This window comes from Oryzias latipes, chromosome 11, assembly GCF_053564925.1.
Source record: "Oryzias latipes strain Hd-rR chromosome 11, Olatipes_Hd-rR_3.1".
In the NCBI taxonomy this organism is placed as follows: domain Eukaryota; kingdom Metazoa; phylum Chordata; class Actinopteri; order Beloniformes; family Adrianichthyidae; genus Oryzias; species Oryzias latipes.
Genome location: NC_136247.1, coordinates 12622920 through 12647775, shown reverse-complemented (window position 1 = coordinate 12647775; position 24856 = coordinate 12622920). Strand labels below are relative to the sequence as shown.

General features: G+C 43.3%; 3 protein-coding genes across 37 annotated transcripts in view; 1 reads left to right on the top strand and 2 right to left on the bottom strand.

The window, feature by feature from the left end:
• Nucleotides 1-17: 17 nt before the first annotated feature.
• zgc:91910 (Zinc finger protein 706-like) lies at nucleotides 18-14510 on the top strand. 4 transcript variants are annotated; one of them, XM_078954844.1, is made up of 5 exons: nucleotides 18-155; nucleotides 2317-2529; nucleotides 2626-2748; nucleotides 10166-10210; nucleotides 11039-11063. In XM_078954844.1, exons 2-5 carry the CDS (start codon nucleotides 2333-2335, stop codon nucleotides 11046-11048), a joined length of 375 nt encoding a protein of 124 aa, XP_078810970.1. In that variant the 5' UTR covers nucleotides 18-155; nucleotides 2317-2332; the 3' UTR covers nucleotides 11049-11063. The 4 variants fall into 4 exon arrangements, with proteins under 4 accessions (XP_078810970.1, XP_078810971.1, XP_004074118.1 ...); XM_078954845.1 differs by having other exon boundaries at nucleotides 2317-2467; nucleotides 10166-14510; XM_004074070.5 differs by lacking the exons at nucleotides 10166-10210; nucleotides 11039-11063 and adding an exon at nucleotides 3008-3657 and having other exon boundaries at nucleotides 2317-2467.
• bmp8a (bone morphogenetic protein 8a) lies at nucleotides 10333-18120 on the bottom strand. Of its 4 annotated transcripts, XM_011481014.4 has the most exons (7): nucleotides 17174-18120; nucleotides 13912-14104; nucleotides 13318-13466; nucleotides 13065-13244; nucleotides 11757-11836; nucleotides 11125-11235; nucleotides 10333-10995 (listed from the first exon to the last, which is right to left on the bottom strand). In XM_011481014.4, exons 1-7 carry the CDS (start codon nucleotides 17622-17624, stop codon nucleotides 10846-10848), a joined length of 1314 nt encoding a protein of 437 aa, XP_011479316.1. In that variant the 5' UTR covers nucleotides 17625-18120; the 3' UTR covers nucleotides 10333-10845. The 4 variants fall into 4 exon arrangements, with proteins under 4 accessions (XP_011479316.1, XP_078810968.1, XP_020562839.1 ...); XM_078954842.1 differs by lacking the exon at nucleotides 11757-11836 and having other exon boundaries at nucleotides 17174-18027; XM_020707180.3 differs by having other exon boundaries at nucleotides 10333-11235; nucleotides 17174-17776.
• A 3672-nt stretch (nucleotides 18121-21792) lies between these two features.
• macf1a (microtubule actin crosslinking factor 1a) overlaps nucleotides 21793-24856 on the bottom strand; it is a 192963-nt gene continuing 189899 nt past the window's right edge. For 21 of the 29 annotated variants that reach the window (XM_078954826.1, XM_078954828.1, XM_078954829.1 and 18 more), the window contains 2 exons: nucleotides 23776-23878; nucleotides 21793-23685 (listed from right to left, as the gene is read on the bottom strand). In XM_078954826.1, coding sequence (XP_078810952.1) covers nucleotides 23438-23685; nucleotides 23776-23878 — 351 coding nt within the window. In that variant the 3' untranslated portion in view covers nucleotides 21793-23437. The remainder of the gene's footprint in view (nucleotides 23686-23775; nucleotides 23879-24856) is intronic. The other 8 variants (XM_078954839.1, XM_078954840.1, XM_023959969.2 and 5 more) reach the window with 2 other exon arrangements.

The following is a 24856-nucleotide window of genomic DNA, read 5'->3' as shown; positions in this document are numbered from 1 at the left end:
CTCACACTTACATTAATGCACATCATCCAGTTCGTCGGTACATCTCCAGTCCGGCAGAGGGCGCTGCTCGTTTATAAATGACAGTGGCAACTTTTCTCCCAGCATTCAAAAAGAAGAAAACGACAAAAGGGACAAGGCATCGTTGAAAGTCGAAGGTAATGCCTTTTTTAAAAAAAAACATACTATCGTTGTGTCATTTTTAAGCAGCTCAAGCTTATTCGGGTGTTTTCTAACACTAATATACACAAAAAAGTTTGTATTCGGGCCATAAAATGTGCAGTTTTCTTTTATGAGGCAGAAGAAACGTCCGCTATCTTTCCTAGCTTGAGTCGTTAGCATGGTGTCGCCGGGTAAAGAAATGCCTTTTTTGGGTGGTTTGTGTTTTCAGCTAAACATATACATTTTGACTGCTGAATGTTTCAGCGTTTTCCCCTTTATTTTGAAGGAAAGTAACCTGTATGGTAATTATCCAATTTTAGCAAAACAAACGTTTGAAACAACTGCCTAATGTTAGCCATAGATGTCGCTTCCGTATTAATTAACATTAGTTTTACGCTGTGACTTCTTCCTGTCAGTTTGTAGCGATATGTTTATTTTTACGCCTTTATAGTATTAATCTATTATGGTGGTTAAAACATTTACATCTTTCTTTTTACTCAAATGAATCTGAACCAAAACAAACACTTTAGGGCCCACAACATTAGTAATTAATTAACCCCAATTCAGTGTAGCGTTACCGTTAAGACCCACTCTGGCTTTTTAAACCTGTTCTTGTAGCATTTTTCTCATAATGGAAGCTTTGTTCTTTTTAATTGAGCTTAAATCGTAAGTTTCTTTAGTATTTTATTTATTTATTAAAATCGTCGTGAATCAGGAGCAGACGAAAAATGTGTTGCTAAAAGCTGTAGTGATGGAGGCCCTGCAACAGCCAACCACAGGCTCCCTGCTCCATTCCATTCTGATGCATCCATTTGGAGACAACTACAAACATGTACGTCTTTGTTTTCCTCATATTAGCTGGCATCTGTCTCCAAACTGCACTCCTGGATAGCTCCAATGTTGCTCACTGTTTTTGTTGCACTGGTAACGTTGGGGGTAATGTTGGGGTTGTGTCGGCCGTAAGCTAGTGGGAGAGTAAACACAGCAATGATGGGAAGTGGGGTCAGGCTTTTCACATAGTGTGGATTTAGTTAACTGTGTGCTTTAGTTTATTGTTGAAAGTCTGACTTTGTTGTGAAGTCTTCTCAGGGGTTCAGTACATGGTGTTTTTGTACTGGAGAGTATCCTTTCTGTAAATAATGTACTGAAGAAAAACATTTTTTGACTTTTTAGGAATTAAAAAAGGAATACAATTTTAGATTAGTCATTGTTCACTCTTCAAAAAAATATGTATAAACACATAGAAGCTATTTAGCAATAAACCATAGTTTTATTGTGTCGTGAACTCATAAGTCTTCCATCCATTGTTTTGCTTGTATTTGCATGTGTTAACTCAGTTTTTGGTTCTCAAAATATAGGAAAAAGTGACATTCTTTATTCTTAGTGCAGCTCCGCGCCTTACGGGCCACTATCATACCTGTTTCTCCATGTGTTTACCTGGATCAGGTGAATGTTGCCCACTCTTGTGTTTTTCTAACCCTTTTGTTCAGGAGTACAGAAAGGTCTCCTGTTTGTCCACTCAAGATGGAGTGCATTGACGCTTGTAGTTGACTTCTTGCTGCCCATATTCATCTGCTTCACTGTTTGACAAAAGCACATTTAGAGGCCGTCTTCATCCCTAATTGTTGCCAATTCATTTTTTGTATCTCATAATGGCCTGAATTTTTCTATTCTGACATCAAAAGGGTACTTTTGGCTATATAGGACTACATTTGGCTTTTTTTCACATTATTCTTACGAGTAATACATATTCTCTCTGAAAGAAAAGTCCTCAGCCTCTTACATCACAAACGTCAGTGCTGCAGTCAAACTTTCTAGGTCATTTGTAGACCGGTCAGATTTTTTTATTAATTGATCTTTTCAGCAAATTCTTAACTTTTAAGCAGTATGTTTGATGCTTTGGCAAAACTTAGTTTTCAGAAAAATAATTGTGTATAATATAAACAATAGTAGTATCAGCCCAAATGTAACACATTCAGCTATTAATTTATGACTTCTGAGTTCCAGTGTTAAACACACTGAATCTTCTTTTGTAAATTTGAGTTTAAAGTACAATTGTAGGTTTCCATTATTATTATTATCGTTTTGTTGAGTTTTTGCTGCTGAGTTGGTTCTCTGTATAACCTGTTATAGCTTTGGTTTTGGTTCGTCTGACAGGTTGAAGCTGGGGGCTATGGCTCGTGGGCAGCAGAAGATTCAGTCTCAGCAGAAGAACGCCAAGAAGGCGGCAGAGAAGAAGAAAGCTCAGGGTGCGGACCAGAAGACTGCTGCCAAGGCTGCGCTGGTGCACACCTGCCCCGTGTGCCGGGTCAGTGCAAGAGACAAATGCACACCGACCAAAAATCCGATTTATAAGCATGCTCACTTACAGTGAATACCACCGTTTTAGTTTTCTTTAGTTTTCTTCTGGTCCTTTCTGGACAGTTTCTGAAAGGTAAACTTATTCAGTCCTTCTGATTCTTTCAGACACAAATGCCTGACCCGAAAACCTTCAAGCAGCACTTTGAAAGCAAGCATCCCAAGTCCCCCATGCCTCCTGAACTGGCGGACGTTCAGGCATAAAGGATCGCTTATTGCACCTGAACCTGGGTGAGTTCTGTCTACCAGTCAGGTTTGATGCCTCAAGCTGTGAAGGGTTGAGAGCAGGAAGAGCTTTGATTTCTGGAAAACACCCAGAACCCTGTCTCATGTTTGTGTAGGAGCGTCTCTGACGCAGCAAACGTGTAAAGTTTTCTTAAAAGAAAAGGATCACAGTAAATAAATCTCCTTTACTGTACAGAACATTGCAGTTAGATATTTAACTGACCACATCAATAAACCAGGAGCTCTTTAAACCTATCGCTTTCAGGTACACGTCGACCACGGATTGATCTGAATCGCTGCACCTGAAGGATGACGAGTGCTGGGTCCTGCCCGTGTTGGTGGACTTTGGGAGGGGGTGGGTGTGTCTGTGCTTTGGCTGCATGTCTGTGTGCGAAAAAAACCAGGCTTCCGTACACCAGCAGCCCTTTTTGTATTTATTCTGTACAGCTCACTGGGTAAGGGGCGGGGTCTCTGGAGGATAAGTAGACGCATTCCTCCCTCACAGACGCTGCAGCCAAACAATTGAACTCTTTCATCAGCATCAGCTTTGCGGCTGTTGCACTTTGATCACAATTTCAGATTCATGTCAGTTTAATAGAACTGGGACGTCTGCTCCTCACTCTGTGCTGCTGTGCTCAGCACGCTTCACAACTGTACCTCACACATAACTGCGTTTCATCTTTGTGTTGTTCCTTCACAGCCACATCGCCCTCCTCCCACTTTGAACCAGAATCATTTGTTTGGTAATAATTGCCCTAAATGCTCATTGATGCTTTCAGTAGAATAAAAAGCCCGAAGGACTGATTGATTGAATTTTAGTGGTAAAAAAGAGTTGTTCTTTACAACCTGTCAAAATAAATGTTTAGTTTCATTGTATAATTTTTTTTTATCTCTTGAATAAATCGATTAATGTAACGTCTGGACTCATAACTTGATACTCTGTTAACCCTTGTGCTAGCCTAGGCACTTTAACGTTGTGAGTTGGGTCATCTAGACCCACTAGACCTGGGGCCTGTTTCAGAAAGGAGGTTCAACCAACTCTGAGGTTAAACTTGAACTCTGAGTTGGTCAATCGAGAGATTAACAACTCTGAGTTTTCTTTTTCAGAGCAGCTGATCGGAGTTAGGTCAATCAATTCTGAGTGGACTGATTCGGAGTTAAGCGTGCGCACCGCGACTGTAAGAAGCCATTATCAATGGAGCGCAGATATTGCGAATCACCATGGCAACCGTGGAAAAAAAGAGGTCTGCATATGTTTCGCCAGCTGAACTTGACGTGCTGCTGCAGAGTTACAGTGAATATGAGCACATATGACCGTTTACCTCGCCTTCGCTCCCGCTCCTACACCTGGCTGTGGATCCTGCCTCTGGCTCATCTCTGGCTCATCTCTGCTCTGTACCTGACCGAGTACCTCGTCTCTGCTCCTGCTCCTACACCTGGCTGTGGTTCCTGTCTCCGGCTCGACTCACGCCCCTCCCTGACTGTCCCCACAACCACGGCTGGATGAAGCTCGTCTGCTGGACTTTTATATATGTAGTTGTAGATTTAGATAAGTTAATTCTTCTCTAAGAGTTCTGGTAAATCGCCTGTCCGTCCTGGGGGAGGATCCCTCCATCATGTGGGCACCCCTGAGGTTTCTTCGTTTTTTCCGGAATCCGTTTTTTTGGGGAGTTTTTCCTTACCGCGAAGGGGGGTCTAAGGGCAGGGATGCCAGTATAGCTTAGTCAGTTTGTTAGTTCATTTTAGTATTTTCCTATTGAACTCTTTGTATTTGTGATCCTTTTAAGTTCATGTTTTACTTCGAAGCCCATCGAGACGACTGTTGTTGTGATTTTGGGCTATACAAATAAAATTGAATTGAATCTAGCCACAGGGGTTGCAAGCCAGTAACTTCTGTGCCGGTCCCAAGCCCGGATAAATAGAGAGGGTTGCGTCAGGAAGGGCATCCGGCGTAAAAATTGCCAAAATAACCATGCGAATCATCCACAACACTTTAGACATACCGGATCGGTCGAGGCCCGGGTTAACAACGACCGCCACCGATGCTGTTAACCTACAGGGTGTCGGTGGAAATTTGACTACTGTTGGTCGAAGAAAGAGGGGAGGCAGAAGGGCCCGTGGCCAGAGAGAGAAGGGAAAAGGCAGGAACATAGGTTTGAGAATAGGGACTCTTAACGTTGGCACAATGACAGGGAAAGGCAGAGAGCTGGCAGACATGATGGAGAGAAGGAAGGTAGATGTACTGTGTGTGCAGGAGACAAGGTGGAAGGGCAGCAAGGCACGTAGTATTGGAGGAGGATACAAACTGTTCTATCATGGTGTTGATAGGAAGAGAAACGGGGTAGGAGTGATTCTGAAGGGGGAGTTTGTAAACAGTGTTCTAGAGGTGAAAAGAGTCTCAGACAGGATGATGAGCTTAAAGTTAGAAATCGAAGGGGTGATGGTGAATGTAGTCAGTGGGTATGCGCCACAGGTTGGCTGTGAGTTAGAAGTGAAGGAGAGATTCTGGAGTGAGTTGGATGAGGTCATACAGAGTTTCCCCAGAGGAGAGAGAGTTGTTATTGGAGCAGACTTTAATGGGCATGTTGGTGAGGGCAATAGAGGTGATGAGGAGGTGATGGGCAGGTTTGGTGTGAAGGAAAGGAATCTGGAGGGACAGATGGTGGTGGACTTTGCGAAGAGGATGGAAATGGCTGTAGTCAACACTTACTTCCAGAAGAGAGAGGAACATAGAGTGACATACAGAAGTGGAGGTAGGAGTACCCAGGTGGACTACATCCTATGTAGACGAGGTCATTTGAGAGAGGTTAATGACTGCAAAGTGGTGGTAGGAGAGAGTGTAGCCAGACAGCACCGCATGGTGGTGTGTAAGATGACTCTGGAGGTCAGGAAGAAGAAGAGAGGGAAAACAGAAAAGAAGACCAAGTGGTGGAAGCTACAGAATGAAGAAACTTGTGAGGAATTTAGGCAGAAGTTGAGACAGGGTCTGGGTGGTCAGGATGAGCTTCCAGATGACTGGGAAACTACAGCAGAAATTATCAGGGAAACAGGTAGGAAGGTGCTAGGTGTGTCATCTGGAAAGAGGAAAGACGGTAAAGAGACTTGGTGGTGGAATGAGGAAGTACAGGAATGCGTCCAGAGGAAGAGGTTGGCTAAAAAGAAGTGGGATGTAGAAAGGACTGAGGAAGGTAGACAGGAGTACAAGGAAGCGCAGCGTAAAGTGAAGAGAGAGGTGGCAAAGGCCAAACAGAAGGCTTACGATGAGCTATATGACAGGTTAGACACAAAGGAAGGAGAGAAGGACTTGTACAGGCTAGCCAGACAGAGAGACAGAGATGGGAAGGACGTGCAACAGATAAGGGTGATTAAGGACAGAGATGGAAAGGTGCTAACAACCCAGGAGAGTGTACAGAAAAGATGGAAGGAGTATTTTGAGGAGCTGATGAACGTGGAAAATGACAGGGAAAGAAGGGAGGAAGATGTGGTTGTTGTGGAGCAGGAAGTAGCAGAGATTGGAAAGGATGAGGTTAGGAAGGCTCTGAAAAGGATGAAGAGCGGAAAGGCCGTTGGTCCTGATGACGTTCCTGTGGAGGTATGGAAGTGCTTAGGAGAGGCAGCAGTGGAATTTCTAACGAGGTTGTTCAATAGGATTTTAGAGAGTGAGAAGATGCCTGAGGAATGGAGGAGAAGCGTTCTGGTTCCGATCTTTAAGAACAAGGGTGACACGCAGAACTGCAGCAACTATAGAGGAATAAAGTTGATGAGCCACACAATGAAGCTGTGGGAAAGAGTAGTGGAAGCCAGGCTTAGGAAGAAGGTGGAGATCTGTGAGCAGCAGTATGGTTTCATGCCCCGTAAGAGCACCACTGATGCCATTTTTGCTTTGAGAATGTTGATGAAAAAGTACAGAGAAGGTCAGAAGGAGCTGCATTGTGTGTTCGTAGATTTAGAGAAGGCGTATGACAGGGTGCCGAGGGAGGAGCTGTGGTACTGTATGAGGTCGTCTGGAGTGGCAGAGAAGTATGTCAGAGTAGTTCAGGACATGTATGAGAGAAGTATGACGGTGGTGAGATGTGCTGTAGGTCAGACAGAGGAGTTCAAGGTGGAGGTGGGACTACACCAAGGATCAGCTTTGAGTCCTTTTTTGTTTGCTATGCTGATGGACAGGCTGACAGACGAGGTAAGACAGGAATCTCCCTGGACAATGATGTTTGCGGATGACATTGTAATTTGCAGTGAGAGTAGAGAGCAGGTGGAGGAACAGCTAGAGAGGTGGAGGTTTGCTCTGGAAAGAAGAGGCATGAAGGTCAGTCGTAGTAAGACAGAATACATGTGTCTGAACGAGAGGGATCAAGGTAGAAGCGTTAGGTTACAGGGGGCTGAGGTGAAGAAGGTGCAGGAGTTTAAGTACTTGGGGTCAACAGTTCAGTGTGATGGGGAGTGTGGAAAAGAGGTGAAGAGGCGAGTGCAGGCAGGTTGGAGCGGTTGGAGGAAAGTGTCAGGAGTGTTGTGTGACAGAAGAGTGCCAGCAAGACTCAAAGGAAAGGTGTACAAGACAGTGGTGAGACCAGCTCTGCTATATGGGTTAGAGACGGTAGCAGTGAGACAGAGACAAGAGGCTGAGATGGAGGTAGCGGAGATGAAGATGTTGAGGTTCTCCTTAGGAGTGACCAGGTTAGACAGGATAAGGAACGAGTACATCAGAGGGACGGCTCATGTTGCCTGTGTTAGCGACAAAGTCAGAGAAGCCAGACTGAGATGGTTTGGACATGTTCAGAGGAGGGATAGTGGATATATTGGTAGAAGGATGTTGGAGATGGAGCTGCCTGGCAGGAGGGCAAGAGGACGGCCAAAGAGGAGATACATGGATGTCTTAACAGAGGACATGAAGTTGGCTAATGTTAGGGTAGAAGATGTCCATGATAGAGTGAGGTGGAAAAGGACGATTCGCTGTGGCGACCCCTGATGGGAAAAGCCGAAAGAGAAAGAAGAAATAAAATTGAATTGAATTGAATTGAATATTCCGGAAGACAAGCAACACCGCTGCATCTGCAAAACAGAGACAGTTAGCGTGGGAAAACATAGCTGCTCAAGTTGATGCGTAAGTTTGCATTTAAATCATTGTTATAACATATTGGCTGTAATAACTTTTTAAATAGCGTAAGGTGTGAAATAAAAAATGGCGATATTTAGGTGTACTTTTGAAGTGTTATTCCTGGTGTAATTGCATGAAATGCTGCATAGTGTACAGAACCAATGTGGGGGAAAATGCATTTAATGACGTGTAGAGGACTTTTTTGTTAACCTTCCCCTCTTGCAAACGTTGGTCAGTTTAATATTAATACATGCAATTGTGTTTTTAAAAGTGAACTTTTGTCTACCCTTGTATTGATCAAGTGGTATAGGTTTATATGGGATAAAGAAAGTAAGCAGTACTAGAAAATTGTGTTTCCAAAAAGTAATTGTTACATTAATCTAATTCAATGTCCCTGATTTCATTTTCATGTAGATGCAATCCTGCAGGAATTAAAAGAACATGGCAGCAGCTAAAAATTAAGTATAAAAACATAATTCAATCAGGTCAAATGTGAGCATGTCATGGATGTAGGCTTTGTTGACAATATTTGACATATGAAACATCTACATAGCAATACATATCTAATGTTGTTTTCATTGTATATATGTAATTGACTGCAACGAAAAACGGTAACGCTCAAGCAAAAACATATGGGGAAATGACAAAAAATCGAGTCTAGGTCTCAAAATCCTCGCACGACGTGAATGTAATTCTCTACGAATTAATGCAGCCTCCTCGTCTATTGGGTCCTCCAAAAAAGGACAAGCCATTCTTGTCACTTAGACCGTCTCTGTGTGACGGAAATTTGGGCAATGAAGGTTAAAGCGAAAAATAACGCTTTGTCTTTAAAAAGGGGAGGGGACCGGCAGAAACCTTGAGTTTAGAGAATAAAACCTGCTCCCGACCAGGTTAGGTTCACAGCGTAAGTAACCATGGACACTGACTCTGAGTATAAGTTACCTCTCTTTCAGAAACGGGTTTGACTTACTCTGCTTTCTCTGGTTTAACAAACCTCCCATTCTGAAACGGAAAACCCAGGGTTTCCCTGATTTCAGGGTCAACACACTCAGAGTTTACACTTAACCTCCTTTCTGAAACAGGCCCCTGGGGTCTGCAACCTTCAACACTTAAAGAGTCATTCTGGTCGATTTCTTTCAGACTACAAGCCAATAGGAGCTGCAAAGTCTGCCTTCCCCCTTTAAAAAAATAAGACATATTTGCAATTCTATTACTGTTGCTATTATTATCAATATTACACTATTGTTTTTTCATAGTTAAAGCATAATCATAAAGATACTTTTCTTTCAAATTAGTAAATAGTATAAAACTTTTGACAGAGATTTACATGACTTCCTTTCAAAATAAAAGACACTCTGTACCACATAGGTTTGTCTTTAGTAGATAGTGTGATGTAAGCAGCGATTAAAAATCGTTTCTTTTATTGTTCTCTGTGACTCTCAGTCAGAAATGAGTAAAAGTGACTAACCAAAAAAATCGAAACTAACTAAGTGATCATTAATTGATATTTTGGACCACATGGCGCACCCAAAATACTTGAATTGTGTTCAATAATAGTTTGCCTTAAAATCTGTTGCGCCGTAACCCTTGTGCTATCTTAGATGACCCCACCCTTACTTTGACGTGTTCTTCCTACCATGACAAAGGTGGATAAAGGTGGAAAGATTTCATGTAATCCATGGACACCAGTGAAGATCACAAATCATTGAAGAAAAAAGGTTCAGACCACTGTCTAGTGGGTCTAGATGACCCAACGTTAAAGTGCCTAGGATAGCACAAGGGTTAAGTATGACTTCTGGTTGTGCTTACTGACTTCAAATTGATTTTCTGTGGTACATGGCACTAAAAAATTTCTCCTAAGGTTTGATTTTGGCAAACTACTAAGTCGCACCGCTTGATGGTTTGTTGGAGCATTGGGGGATTGTTGTCAGTAGTCTGGTGAAGTGATATGTTGAATAAAGTTTGACTCATGTTTGTTTCTTGATTCTGTATAGTCTGAATAATTTGTTTCATTTAAAAATTAAAAACACTTTATTCGTTAACCAGACAGCCACAAAGCAGGGATCAAAGAGCCACATGTGGCTCCAGAGCCTCAGGTTGCAGACCCCTGCACTAGACAGTGCTCTGAACCTTTTTTCTTCAATGATTTGTGATCTTCACTGGTGTCCGTGGATTACATGAAATCTTTCCACCTTTTTCCACCTTTGTCATGGTAGGGAGAACACGTCAATGTAAGAGTGGGGTCATCTAAGACAGTACAGGGGTTAACTGAAGAGGGTTGAACAATAATCATGTGATTCATTAAGATATTTTTGATCCTTCTTTTAGGAAATGTGTGTTCGGGTTGGTGCCTCATTCAATGACAAGGGAGAGGTTGGGAATTCCCTTTGTTTTTCACAAAGTTCTAGGACACCATAGTATAGCACAAGGGTTAAGACAAACTCAAAGTACATTGACATGATTTGCTTCATGATGTGGAGCCGTTTTCACAGGAGTGTTGTCAGGTGGTTTATTCTTCAGCTTCTCAGCATCGTTTACTTTAACCAAAACTCAACTGGATTATGAGACTTGAACTGAGAATCTGGGGTTTGCTGCAAAACAAGCAGAAAAACAATCCAACAGGGAAAAAAAGGTGACAGGAAGCATCAGCTGAGGGTATAAATCTTCACTGTCTGCTGTGGAAGTGCAGGTGAATGCAGCTGTGCATCTTCTTCATGTGTTTGAAGGCAAAACCGGTCCGTGCCCCATAAGTTGGATCCAGAGCGCAGCTGCTTTTAGTGGGGTTATGTCAAAGTTTAAAGTGATTTCCACCTGGATGTTCTGATAAAATAGAAGCAGCGCTATATAGAAAGCCAGGAAGGACAAAGTTCTGCTTCTGAAGTCAGACGCTACTATAATCTGAAATTGAAGTGCAGGCTCTGAATCCTAAAATGCTGAGGCAGGTTCTTCCCACACAGGCTGCTTTCTTGGTAAAAAAAAAAATCAGTCCCCCTCAAACTGCTGCACCTTCACTGACAGCCGCAGGTCTTCACCACCATGTTTCGATGCTTTTTGAGGATGACATTGTTGCTGTCGTCATAGAACAAGACAGAAATGGGGCTGAGCTTCTTGGGGGCGCAGCAGGCTTTGGGAACCTCATCGGGCTTTATTAAGTGGACCTGCAGAAACACATTTACTGATGTCTGAAGGCTTTTATCACAGGAAAAACTGATGTCGCTCGTCACCAGCAAGAGGTTAAAAAACGGCATCAAGACGAGAATCAGGCGGGGTGACGGAGCTGCACTCACCACCTGCTGGATGAGGGCGTGGTTTGTGGCGTTCATGCAGGAGCCCAGAGGATAGAAGCACTCCCCCTGACAGTAGTATGCAGAGTACCCCGTGGGAGCCAAAACCCAGTCCTGAGGAGCATGAAAAAAACACTTAATTTTCTGAGGCATCCTCCTGTCCTCAACACATGATGCTATTCAGAGTCTGCAGACAACAGCAAATACAAGAAGTGCTGGTAAAAGAATTATAAAGCTGAAAATCTCACACTTAAAAATATTAAACTCACAAACAATTTAGATGAGATTCATTTGACCAAATGTTTTAGCTGTCAGACTCCAGGTGAAGTCTGAAGAGAAACACCTTCATTTATTGTTAAAAAGTGGCCCGTCGTCAAAGAAAATAGTTTCATTCACTAAAAACAGTTTGATCACAGCTTTGAAAGCGGACCTTTGTCCACCTGCAGGGGGCGCTAACTGAACACCTTTACACAAGCCTGGAGTCAGATATGGATCCAGAAAAAACCAGACTGTTTTGGGCTAGACTTAATAGACTTTCACCTGATCTTTTACTTTCCCTCTTTGACCCAAACTGTTTGGAAACATCTACACTTGGAAAACAATGCAGATGTGATTCCTAAACATTCAATACTTGCCTTCCAACCCAGGTCACTGAAACTGACGTAGAGCTCATGTTTCCTGCAGGGCTGACCCACCTTGTTTACTGAAATTTTATCTGAGAAAAAGAAACTAAGATTTTATGCAGAACATATATTCAGAAAGAAATGCATGCATTTATAAATGCAAAGAAATATATAAATATATCCGTTGTGCTATCTTAGATGACCCCCCCCCCCCCCCCCCCCTTACATTGACGTGTTCTCCCTACAATGACAAAGGTGGATAAAGGTGGAAAGATTTCATGGAATCCATGGACACCAGTGAAGATCACAAATCATTGAAGAAAAAAGGTTCAGCGCACTGTCTAGTGGGTCTAGATGACCCAACTCCCATTGTTAAAGTGCCTAGGATAGCACAAGGGTTACAGGTAAACCAGAGTCCTTTTGTGTATTTTTTGACATTAGACATCTTTGATAGAAGACATCTTTCCAGAATAAAACAAAACCAGAATCAGTTTTATCATTAACGAAATCACACATCTTCTGCCAAAACACTTTAATTTTAGGACAATTCCAGAAGAGATGGAGGACTGTTTCAGGGGAATCGCAGCCAAAACTACAGAGTGTATCAATGTTTAATCTAAATCTATTTTGAATAAACATTTTAGCTCTGTAAGCAATTTAACCCTTGTGCTATCTTAGGCACTTTAACATTGGGATTTGGGTCATCTAGACCCACTAGACAGTGCTCTGAACCTTTTTTCTTCAATGATTTGTGATCTTCACTGGTGTCCATGGATTACATGAAATCTTTCCACCTTTATCCACCTTTGTCATGGTAGGAAGAACATGTCAATGTAAGGGTGGGGTCATCTAAGATAGCACAAGGGTTACAAAATGGCTTGTAAAGATCACCCCCCATTTGGTCACGGTTTAGATTGGGGGGGCTGCAAAACATCAATAAACTGTTAATAAGAACACTGTTAATATATTTATCAATCCCATACAAGCAATTTATAAATAGCTTGTGAATAGGATTAGCAAATGCTAATAAATGTCTTTATAATCAGCTTAATACCACATTACTCATGCTTGTTAATGTATTATAAGTAGTTTATTAAGGAACATGTTAATGTAATTCTAAACAGCTTATTTAAAACTTGTAAGTCAGTTGTAAGACATTTACAAATGCTAATGATGTACTTATAAGCAATTTACTAAAACATCACCAGTGCTTGATAATGTTTTATAAATAGTTTATTAAGGACTCTTATTATAAAGCGTTACCAAAGAAACAATAACTTTCATAAACTTCATTTTTTTGTGTGTCTGAGTGAAACGTACTGTGGATGGCCGGCAGTGGGAGGTCGTACTTGACCTTCTTTTTCCGGGGATGAGGCTTGACAGCTCGAGGCGGCCGACACGGAACCTGGCTCTCCCTGAAGAAGGTCACCATGAAGGGCTGTTTGGAGCGAGGCCCCTTACGGCCGACCAACCCGATCCATCCTGCAGACATGGAGCGGTCTGGAGGACAAAACGATGGTTTTTATGCCGCTTCAGTGGCAATTATAGGATGTCCTGTTAGTTCAAAACTCACCTTCTTCAGTCTCCACATACAGGCGTATGCCCAGGTTGCTGCGCGGGTGGAGAAGCCAGTGGTTGGAGGCTGAGGTGACGTCAAAGGCCAGCCAACCCTCCTGTCCTGCTGGTACAGATTGCATGTCCAGCAGCACCAGCTCCGGCTCTCTAAAGGGAAAACAGAGGGGGAAATTTAAAATGCTGGTCAGATCTTCTTCAGAAATTCCTCCTAACAAACTCAAATCCTCATATGATATTCTTAACCCTTGTGCTATCCTAGGCACTTTGACATTGGGAGTGACGTCATCTTCACCCCACAAGACAGTGCGCTGAACTTTTTATTCAATGATTTGTGATTTTCATTGGTGTCCATGGATTACATGAAATCCTCTCCCCCTTCAGCCACCTTTGTCATGGTAGGGAGAAAACGTCAATGTTTGGGTGGGGTCATAGTATAGCACAAGGGTTACAGCACTAAATTATTGCAGAAAGCTCAAAATCATGGAGATTTTCTAGATGGACCCATAAGGGTTCAGTGTGGGTGCACTAGGTACAGACAAACAGCCGCTGGAGCTGGAGCTGGTGGTGTGGAAAAGAGGCTGTGAGGGGAAACCTGTGCCGGCTCTCTCGCTGGATCTCGTAGACGGAGATGTGAAGGGTTCGGTTCGCTCTCTGGCCCACCGTCAGGGTCTTGTAAATCCGAAACTCGGCCGCCGTCACCGTCTCACCCTTAGGGAGGGGGGTCAGGTCAAATCGAAACTCCTTCCAGTAGGGACGGGGCTGCAGCAGGTCCCGCTCATGCTCCACTGCACAGACAGAAGGACCGACACTGTGACTTTCATAGTCTGGATCTCACCTTTGAAGGAAATTCAAAAAGTACTTTTGTGCATAAAAGCTTGACATACTTTGTTGGGAGATCCACAAAGAGCTTTGAAATACTCTGGAACACTTTGGAAATACTTTTTTTATTTTTTTATTCTAAAACTTATTAGAAAACATAAAATAACTAAATAAGAATGAACTTCCTTACAGTCTTTTGGTATTTTTGACTTGTTTGGGTTCGAACTGATATTCAGTGGTAACGCCTTTGTTCTTTACTGGAGAAAAAACTTCAGCACACGTCGCTGCTGTTTTACAAAGCCAACAAATATGATTATTTTCTCTTTTAATGTTTTTTCTTTTAATATTCCAACAATAAAGTTTGTGATGCGCTCAGTGTGGTTTTATTTTATACTAGCCCATCCCAATGTTTACCTAAAAAATGCAGTTATTGCACCAATATTACTCTGTATGCCAAGAGTATATGGTAGTAAATTTTCAAACAAAAACAGTAACAGATATAACCTAATGTTATTAAGAGCAATGGTTTATCTACATAAATCTACGCGAGTTAAAGTAAAAAGTATGGAGCAGAAAAAAACGACTTTGGGAAGTACAAAAGCTACTCAAGTAAAAGTAACTGAGTAAATTTAAGCCATTACTTTCCACCTCTGATCGCTGTTTTCCCTCATTTTCAGTGTAATTAGGAGTTTTTGTGATAATTACATTACTGAGTAATAAGACTACAGATATTTGCAGGAAGAAAAAGTGTATGAACGACAAATAAAAGCTGTCGCTGCAAAATGATAAACTATAGTGTCAGACAAAAACCTCAGTGAAGTAACATTTTATTATGATGGAGGGACTTTTCTGAAACATGACTAATATTACCTGACCAGCAGAACACATGTTTATGTTAAAGTTTGAGGGGAAAAAATGTCAATTTTTCAACATTTACACAGTAATGTAGGACTCCAGAGCTTAGGTGTCTTCATCTAAAGGTAAAACAATAAAAGGCTGGAGATACGCTGTGAGCAGCTTCAGAAAGAAGTCCTTCAAGAAAAAGTCAGGAATGGTTAACAGGAGTCAGAGTAGATGCTGACACGCGTGTCAGAAAATCATAAACCTCTTAAGACCTGGGCTAATATTTGAGTTAACCCCCTCTACACACAGCAGTGCCAGGGCTCCAGTTAAACACAGTTATCTATTGCAGTAATAGAACCCAAAATGTGATGTCGTCACATGCCAGGTTTTTGTGTTTCATTACAACTAGGGTAAACTAAAGAGCTGTTGATTTGGTAAAAGATTGAAATCTTTACAGAATAACGGAGCATTTCTGTTCCACCAGTATGGTCAATGATCCAATGCTTCCAAACAAAACAATCCAGTCCACCAACTTTTCCTGAAAACAGTCCAGATTCATCTCTGTCTGACACTTTTAGGAGGAAACTGTGGAACACGTTCGATCCATCAAAGTTTTTCCAGCTTGAAGTGTTTAAAAAGCTAAAATTCTAGTAGAAAAGTTTATTTTCCCCCCAACTTTCTGTCCTAATCAGGTGAAACTGCATCCAAACCCCACAGAAACATGGAAAAAAGCAGGAAGGATCACAAACAGAAGAGGAGCCCGGGTGAGTTTTGCGTCTTTGCAGGAGGAAACTGGAAGACATGACAAATGGAGAGCGGAGCAGCAGGTCAGCAGCCCCCATCAGGCTGGGCGTCCTCACATCCACAAACACGCAGCGGTAATTAGAGACACTTCGCTCCCCGAACCACAGAGGCTGCTCTGCACACACACCACTAATTACAGGCCTGCCTGGTATTTTTAGAGGAGCTCCTCCACAGCAGTCTTTGCATCTGGCGTTGAGTGTCGGTCGGGCCTTTAATTCTGTCCAGCTGGTCATCTATTCACATTTGCAGGAAAACTCTTCATTGCTGCTTCAACTTAGTTCTGTTCATTTCCCTCAGATTTGATAAAGATTTGATGACATTTATGATAGTTTTAGCATTAATGCATGATTTGGAAAAATCACAGTTGTTGGTTTTGCCATCTTTGTCTACAAAACCTCTGCATCCTGCAGCATGAGATGCTGCGTTTTTGCAGCGTTGAGTGATCCGTTTCAGGGTCTGTGAGCAGAGAGGAACTGGAAGATTTGAGTTTGAGATGATTCCCACGGTAAACCGGAGCAGATTATCATCTAAAACCCCTGAGGAGCTGCAGGAAGGAAGCCGTCAAGAGGAGGATGTTTAATTTCCATGCTGTGATAGGCATCGGTCAGACTGATGGCAGCACAAACACACACACACACACGAGCACCTTATCTTCACTGTCACACAGACTTTAGAATATAGGAAAGTGGAAAAAAATAGAATTAAAAAAACCTCCAGTTCTGGATGAGAGAAGAACCTTAAATCACATCTAAAAAACAATCCAGACAGTAATCTGAAAAATTAAACAAAAAAAATGGTGATAACTTAAGTACTAAAATTTGTATAAGAAGACATGTCACACAGAGAATACATTAAACTCACATCTTAGATTTTGGACACATGCACTAATACAGAATTTCTTTGGAGGAATAAAGTTATCCTTTTCCGTCTGGTTTTAGTCCAGTCCATTAGCAGACCATCTTTAGAGAATTTAAAAATTGTGAACAAAACTGCTTAATTTAAATTAATTGTGCTTCTATGTTTTAGTCATTTCCATATCTGAAGTTTGTTGTTGTTAAATTCGATTTTTTAAATTTTATTTCCAGGAATAGTACTTGATTTTTTAAAACCAGTGGAACTTGTTCTCAAACAGCTGGTTTTAAGCCAAACATGGACGCTGAGAACAGATTTATAACCGAGCAGATCTTAACCGTCACCGACCTTCCTCACTATTTCCGTCCTTCTCTGACCACATGCTGCTTCACCTAAACTTCTGTGGTTCTCCATTCTAGGAGAAGCTCGAGTGTCTGCTGCTAAATAGAACAAAAAACTGTTGTTTTTTTTACCTGGTAAAAGAAAATCAAACATTTCTGTTTCTCTTAGAACTTTTTAAAAATATAAATCCTCACCCAGGTTGACGAAGCTCATCACCGTGTCCGCCTCGCTCACCACCGTCCCCAGTGGCGGCGTGTGGGTGCTGAGGGTCGGCAGGGCTGCGTGGTGGACCTGTGCCCCCCCTCTGAGCGTGCCCACAGCGGGCCCACTCATGAGGATCTCGTTCCCCTCGTCCTCTCCATCAGCAGACATGGCGTGGTAAAGGTCCAGCATGAAGAGCGGGGCGGAGGAGGGTGGGCGCAGCGGCGGGTGGGGTCTGGGTCTCCCCGGGAGGCCCAGGATGCTCAGGATCTCTTTCTGCATCTCCTTTTTCTCGCGGCCGCTGAGCTGGCGGAAGCTGGAGTGCACGGCGGCCTCGGCCTGCTGGCTCCACAGGGAGAGGCAGAGCAGCAGCAGCAGGGTGGAGGTGAGCCTGCGGCACCACTGCATCCTGCTGCAAAACCAGGAGAGGTTGCAGGAGGCCATGTGCTTCTGGGATCTTCTGCACCTCCGTCCTCACAAACAGCCCCGACCACTGCTGGATATGTTTAGAGGAGCGCTGCTGTGTTTACCGCCTCTGTTTACCTCTCCCTCCCTCCTCGACTGCTGTCGTCTTTCCTCCTTCCACCTTCTCTAATCTTGGAGAAAACCTCTCCTCCGCTTACGCAGCAGCAGGAGCAGAGAGCTGCGTAATTACAAGCTATCCGAGCTGTGTTTTGAGCACAGACAACGACCTCTTTGGAGGTCTGCTGCTCGCTTTGTAGTAGGAACCTCGCAGGATGAGCAGGTGCTGCTGAGAGCTGGGTCTCCAGCTCTGCTCCTGCTGAAAAGAAGTCCCCCTCTGCTGTGAGTCAGCTGCACGCCAGAACTCCCCTCCCACGCGCCTCTGGAGCTCCAGATGTCTTTATTAGTCCGGATAGTTTATAAAGACAGATGTTGTTTCCTGACTGAAACCTTACAAGCAAAGAGACGTTTCTTCCTCTGGAAACAGTTGTGCTCCCCTCCTCTAGGTTCTCCTCATCATGTCCCCTCCCTGCGGTCGCCATGGGAGTCCTCTCTCTTTGACCCCACCCATCTCTATCTTTTCATCCCCTCACGACTGCATCCTTTCATTGCTGATCAATTGTCTGATGTTCCAGCTTAGGCCAAATTTAAGGTGAAACCCTTTGGACTCCAGCAGAAAGAGGCAGAGCTGAAGGTGTGAAGCTGCAGGTTTTTGAGTTCTCTCGTTCCTGAGGACAGCAGGCTGAAGCACACGCACGCATGTTAGGGCAGAGGCACTCAGAGGGGGGGGCACGACAGGCCCGTGCAGGCCCACTCGTGTTTGTGCTTTCTTCTCATCAAAGCAGCCTGGTCCTTGTGGTAACTTGGCAACTTTGAAAGGCATGAATAACGCTGACCAAACCAAAGTGACCGCTGTGCATTTCAACCCGGCAAGGGCGAGCCTCCGAATGCCAGGAACCAACGCTCCTTCTGGTTTTATTTCTCTGTAGTGAAGAGGCAGAAGCTGAGGAGGAAGAGGTGAGAGGACAGGATGTGAGGAGGGTTAGGGGAGGAGGACTAGAAAAACAAAAGAAAAATGCGTTTTCTTCAAACCAACACATTGAACAATCTGGATTTTTGTTTTTTAGGTTTTGGGACAGAAAGGATTTTCATCAGACAATCGTGGAAGAACAAAATGTGCAAATAGCCACAGAAAATTTCTCCAAGCAAAAGCTTCGTCAACCTTCTGTACATACATGATGTGAAGATCCAGTCGAGTGTGTCTTTATCTGCAGACAAGAAAGAATTGTTTAGTCTGAGAGTCTGTGCTCCTCCGTCTTTCTCCTGTCGATTCTAAACATTTAAAGTCATCAGTTGGAAGAAAGTCAAATTTCTTCCCGCCACTCATTTTCTGTCCTTCTCCCCAAACAAAAGGGATTCTGTCTTTTATTGCTTAACAATTTAAGATATAAACCAAGAAGAATTTAAAAGAGAAACAGTTTTGTGGCTACACCAAACAACCTGTAAAAAAAGGGATTATGTAAGAATACAAAAAAATAGAAATCAGAATAAAAAACAACCTATAGATGCTATTCTTGAAGCTTCACAGTGGAAGACAATAGAAATGCATACATCAATGATCTTCTGCTCATCTGAAGCCGGGTTGTGAGGGCAACAGCCTAAGCAGAGATACCCAGACCTCCTCGACAACTCCCTCCAGTTCTTCCTCTGTACTGGGTCCTCAGTGGGACATGCCTGCTAATTGTCTTGGCTGATCTTTGGTGTGGTTGCCTGTAGGGGGCAGCATCTTGATCCAAGAAGACATTTGCATGAGAGGCATTGGTCACCTCAACTGACCTATCTTGATGTGGCTCCATGCCCAAAGATCCAGAGGAGAAAAACTCTTCTCAGCTGCCAGTATTCGGGGCATTTCGGTCATGAAACAGAACTCAGGGTGACTTTAAGTGAAGGTAAGAACTCAGATTGACTAGAAGATTGAAAGGACAAGCCATCCTCTCACAGTCAAGAATCGTGGCGTCCAACTTGGAGGTGCTAATTCTCACTGTGAGCATTAAAGGTCCTGATTGGATGAAGCCATCAGAACACCATATACCAAAAGCAGAGATAAATACCTGGAGAGTGGCCTTCGTGGGATCCCTCTGTGATTTGATCACACCTTCTGGACCCCCCTTCTAGAAAAGGGGACCAAACCAGTCTGCCAGTCCAGAGGGACGGTCCTAAACTGGCCAGTGATGTTGCAAAGGCAAATCGCCCAAGACAACATCCAGAGACTTGAGGTACTCAGGGACCTTATCCACCCCAGAGTCTTCCCCCCTAGGATTATTTTGACTGTCTCAATCACTTCAGATAGGGCGATGGACCGGTCCACTGCACAGTCCACAGCGGAAACAGGTGATGCCCAAAGTATTCCTACCACCTCCTGACATTGTCTTTAGTAAAAGTCAACAGCTCACAACTGGCACTGAAGACAGTGATGGCAGAGAACTGCTTCCCTCTCCTGAGGGGTCTGAAGGTTTCCTGAGGCTGATCGGTCATCCTTCTAGGCCTCCACAAACTTCTTCTAAGAATTGCATCCAAGGAAAAGTGTGTGGGAGTGGCCTGAAGATACACCGTGAAAACAGCAAATCATCACTTGTAAAGCTTGAAAAAGTGAAATATTGATCTGTTAGAGGGTCGAAACTTCAACCATGATCTTCTGCATCAGTGCAGGTTTCCTCCAGAAATCCTCCCCTTTCTCTAACCCTTGTGCTATCCTATGGGGTCAAGATGACCAGTGACGTGTTCTCCCTACCATGACAAAGGTGGATAAAGGTGGAAAGATTTCATGTAATCCATGGACACCAGTGAAGATCACAAATCATTGAAGAAAAAAGGTTTAGAGCACTGTCTTGTGGGTCTAGATGACCCCACTCCCAATGTTAAAGTGCCTAGGATAGCACAAGGGTTACAAAAAGGGAATGTTTTTCATTTGTTGGTCTAGTGCAGGGGTTTCAAATTCATTTTCACAGAGGGCCACATCAGCATAGTGGCTGTCCTCAAATGGCCAGATATACCTTTTACATGTAACTAAATGTAATGAAAAATAAACGTAACTACTCTTTGATGTTAAATTAATAATTTATTTATTATAATTTTCTAAAGTGACAATTACAGTTGCATAGAAAACATATGTTTGCTTGTTACTCTAGCATAAATCCTCTTAAATTTGATTCTGTCAGGTTAGGTTCTATGGACAGTGTTTAAGTCCTAATGTTTAGTTGCCCAATCCCATATTTCAAGTCCAATTGCCCCTAGATATGAATAAATGCACACCAATTTTTTTATTTTAAGAAATTCAACATTTTTATGATCTCGCTGGCCACATAAAATGACATGGCAGGACACTTTTGGCCTGTAGGCCTTGAGTTTGACACGTGGTCTAGGGGAAAATGGATTTGTTTTTTTGGTGTTGAATAAAGTATCAATGACATGTTTCTTCGCTGCAGCGAGCAAACACCTGCTATCCTAGGCACTTTAACATTGGGAGTTGGGTCATCTAGACCCACTAGACAGTGCGCTGAATCTTTTTTCTTCAGTGATTTGTGAATCTCACCGGTGTCCATGGATTACATGAAATCTTTCCACCTTTCTCCACCTTTGTCATGGTAGGGAGAACACGTCAATGTAAGGGTGGGGTCATCTAAGATAGCACAAGGGTTACATTCATAGTACTCTGGGAACAGATCTGCAAAAAAGGAGAACTTAAAGTTCCACTTCCACTTTGATCTATTTTTAAAAGTCTTTCAATTATAATTATGCTGTTTTATGCAAAATCATAAAATCTGTCGTTTTTTTTAGGACATAGTTTCTGCAGAGCAGCAGGAGTTCATTAGAAAATCCCCCAAGTTGTGGGCGAGATTGTTGGTGCAGAGCAACCCCGCCCCCCTTTCCTTCCCCATTGCAGAGCCGTGTAGGGAAATTGTGACCCACCCAGCATATTTTTTCATCTACGATTACTAAGAAATTCCACTTTGAGCTTGATTTTCTGAAAGAGTGTCCTCTATCATTAGAAAAATGCCACAAGAACATGTCAACATCAAACATGATTTTCATTTGAGTCCATCTTCCATAGTTGGGGGGCCAGAAAGGAAACACAAACACAGAGCCAGCCTTTACTGCAAGCATCATTTTAATACAAAAACAGAACAAAAAATTGTTTATAATTTTAGTTTTAATTTTACACAAGAGACTCGTGGTACCCCCCCCCCCCCCCCTGCATGTTATCATCCCAGTGAGAGTAGCATCAGAAAGCAGCAAACGTCTCCCACACTTTCTGAACCCTGACCCCCCCCCACACAATAAATAAATAGAAAAAAAAATCAGTTTAAGATGTCTTCTTCTTCTTTTGACTGTTCTTTCATTATTTTTCCCAAAAACTTCATATCATTTACTGAGACGATGCAGGGATGACTCATCCCCGCAAAGCACAGAACATCAGAGGAAAGAAAAAAAAAGGCAGGAAGAAGAGACACTGGGGAGGGACACGGGGGGGGCTTTCCTTCTGCTCAGATCCCCCTCATTCATACCTGTAGTTCGCTCTACATGTGAAGGGTAAACCCCTTTGGTCAGGAAACGGTCGTCGTTAGCAACAAAGAAAGTTCAACAAACAAGGCTGTCACTGGAATCAGCGCTCATGTGAGAAACGTTACAATGCAGTAAAAACACACTCGACACACAAAACTTATCAAAGGGCAGAGCGGACCTCTGCTCGGTACAAAACGTCCTCCTCGGCCATAATACTAAATCACTCTCTGCTGATGTGATATGACAAGGACATGAAAAATAAATAGGTATTTATTTAAGCTAAATAACAAAAAGTACAGCTGGATTATAAATTAATCTGAAAAACTAAACGACATTTGCAAGTTTTGCATACAGTGACTCTTGACCTCTGTTGCTTCCTGTAACAGACGGGCCGTGTGCGCGTCGTATGACGTCGACTCAAAGATGGAACAGCAGAGGGAGAGGCGGTTAGTGCATGCTGGTTGTTGGGCTCCGTGAACATGGTCGTTAACATGTTAGCTTACAAGTCTTGTTGTCAGTAATGTGCTGTTAGTCGTCACCATAAAAACAGTCCTTTCTATTGCTAGATGGTGATTTTTGGGAGTCGGGTGGTGTGAAACCGCAGGGGCCCTCGTGGAAGCAACACCCCCCCAGAACCAGATCCAGGGAGGAGTCAGTCTTGGTGTGGTGGCGTCCGCTCTGAGGTTAGCCGCTCTGCGTGCAGCCAGTCCAGGGAAGAGACATGGCAGTCGTTGCATATTTTGCTTTTTTTGACGCATCCTTGAGACGGTTGATCCGCAGGCAAAAATACTTCACCCGCAATCCGTTCAGAGTTTTTGCTGAATGTCACGAGAGCCTCTCTGCTGTGCGGAGCGGCGGTGGTGGCGGTGGCGTGTCTGCCCCCTGTTAAGTCTGAATTCTCTGCCTGATCAGGACAGAGTGTTTCTGTGAAATAAGGCAGCATCTTGTGGTTGGTGTTTGGTTCCATTTTGGGGTTTGGGTTGGGGCAAAGGCAAAGCAGATGTCTGAAAGGGGAGAAATATGTGTCGACCCCCCACAGACTGGGTCAGAAACAACTGGACCAGGACTCTCCTCTTGTGCATGTTCAGTCGGTCGTAGGCGTGGGGAAGAGTGAGATGGAGACTCTCCATCTCCTCCTTTCCCTGGAAATGATCAGTCGTAGTGCATCGGTCGCCTGGATCGAGGTCCAGATTCCTGCTGGTACATCCAAGAAGTTTGTTTCATTGTCTAATTCACTTCTTTGCAGACCCTGTGGTCTTTGGACTGGCGGTCTTCTTGGAAATGGTGGGGATCTTGGAAGGTTTGGCTCCGCCCCCAGGCCGTCTTGGGGTGTCTGAGGTGTCGGAGCAGACCGAGTGAGCATCCTGAAGCTCCGAAGCATCTGAAGCGTCGCTGCCGCGCCGACTGCTGGCCCTGCTGCCCGCTCGGCTGCCCGCTCTGCTGGTTGGGCCACTGGCCGTGGACGCTCCTCTTTTAGGATCTGAGAGGAAAACGGAGGGTGATGACTCAGCGTCTGAGGGACAAACATCAAGAAAAACCCGCACACAGCAGCAGAACGCTCAGCACTCACCGGTACGTTTGCTGGTATGCGCCGTTCCTCCGTTCTCTCCCGTCAGCGAGCCTCTGCTCGAATGGAAGGTTGTCCTCCTTATTTTGGACCCAGATGCTGCCCCCTGCAGGCGAACACACCAAAGATCAGCCAAAAAAAACTCAATTCCCCAGAGGCAGGGGGAGCAGCTAAAGGCTGTTTAAGTTAGAGTGGTAGTACTTGAAAATAGAATTATTGTAGCATAAAAGTAATCATTAAAACAATTGAATAATAAAAAACTATAACCGAGTACAGTTTTAAATGTAATATCTAATTTACTGCCTCAAATATCAGAAGAATAAGATAATAAATACACAAAACGTCTTGCATTTTTAAGAAAAAATAATAAAAATACCTGGAACCTTTAAGCTACGATCACACCGGGCAAGTAACATGATTTAAGAACAGGCATATAGCCCATGATGTTCAAACTGTACATGCAGGGAGGGGCTTCTTCTTCTTGTTTACTAGCGCTTGTCCACCACCTACACTTGGCGGAGACTTGGTGCGAAATGTCGAAGCGATGCAAATCTGAGTAATCTTATCCAGGATATGACATATCCAGGCCGATATGTCATAGAACTCCAGATGGGCAAAAACCGCAATTATTAATTTCTCCTCTATGATCAATTGCCAAACGGTTGGCACTTCCGATAATTAATCCATACCTCACTACCAAATCGGAGTCTCTGATTGATTAAAGTTAAACTTGGTTTAAATTTCAGCGTGTGTTTACTGGCGGCGGGTTTTATATGTAGGTCCCAAAAAAAGTTGTAGAAATTTGTGTAGCTATGCGTGAATGCGCGTGAAAACCCACTTTTACGTGTGTTTCCATAGACTTTTGATTACAAGTGTTCAAGCGTCAAAGTGGCAGAGGGCAGTGTGAACGTAGCTTCAGATTACAGTCTTCTCTGGCTATACTGAAGCTAGTCCTCATGTTTGGAGTAAATGATCAAACTGACCTGAAGTAACATGAGATACAGAGAACAGAGGAGGCCAGATCTGCATCACTAATCTACCCACAGAAAAAGTAGGAGTGCGAGTACTTTTTTAGTTACTTTTT

Bases quoted from the DNA above. Each gene is read 5' to 3' on its own strand.
- bmp8a (XM_020707180.3), bottom strand. From the start codon at position 17,624: ATGGCCTCCTGCAACCTCTCCTGGTTTTGCAGCAGGATGCAGTGGTGC. The intron at 14,105-17,173 runs GTGAGGATTTAT...CTGTCTGTGCAG, and splicing joins GATGAGCTTCGTCAACCTGG to TGGAGCATGAGCGGGACCTG. The intron at 13,467-13,911 runs GTTTCCCCTCAC...TTTTCCCTTTAG, and splicing joins CAGCGAGAGAGCCGGCACAG to AGAGCCGGAGCTGGTGCTGC.
- zgc:91910 (XM_078954844.1), top strand. From the start codon at position 2,333: ATGGCTCGTGGGCAGCAGAAGATTCAGTCTCAGCAGAAGAACGCCAAG. The intron at 2,530-2,625 runs GTGAATACCACC...TGATTCTTTCAG, and splicing joins TATAAGCATGCTCACTTACA to ACACAAATGCCTGACCCGAA. The intron at 2,749-10,165 runs GTGAGTTCTGTC...TCCTTCTTTTAG, and splicing joins CTTATTGCACCTGAACCTGG to GAAATGTGTGTTCGGGTTGG.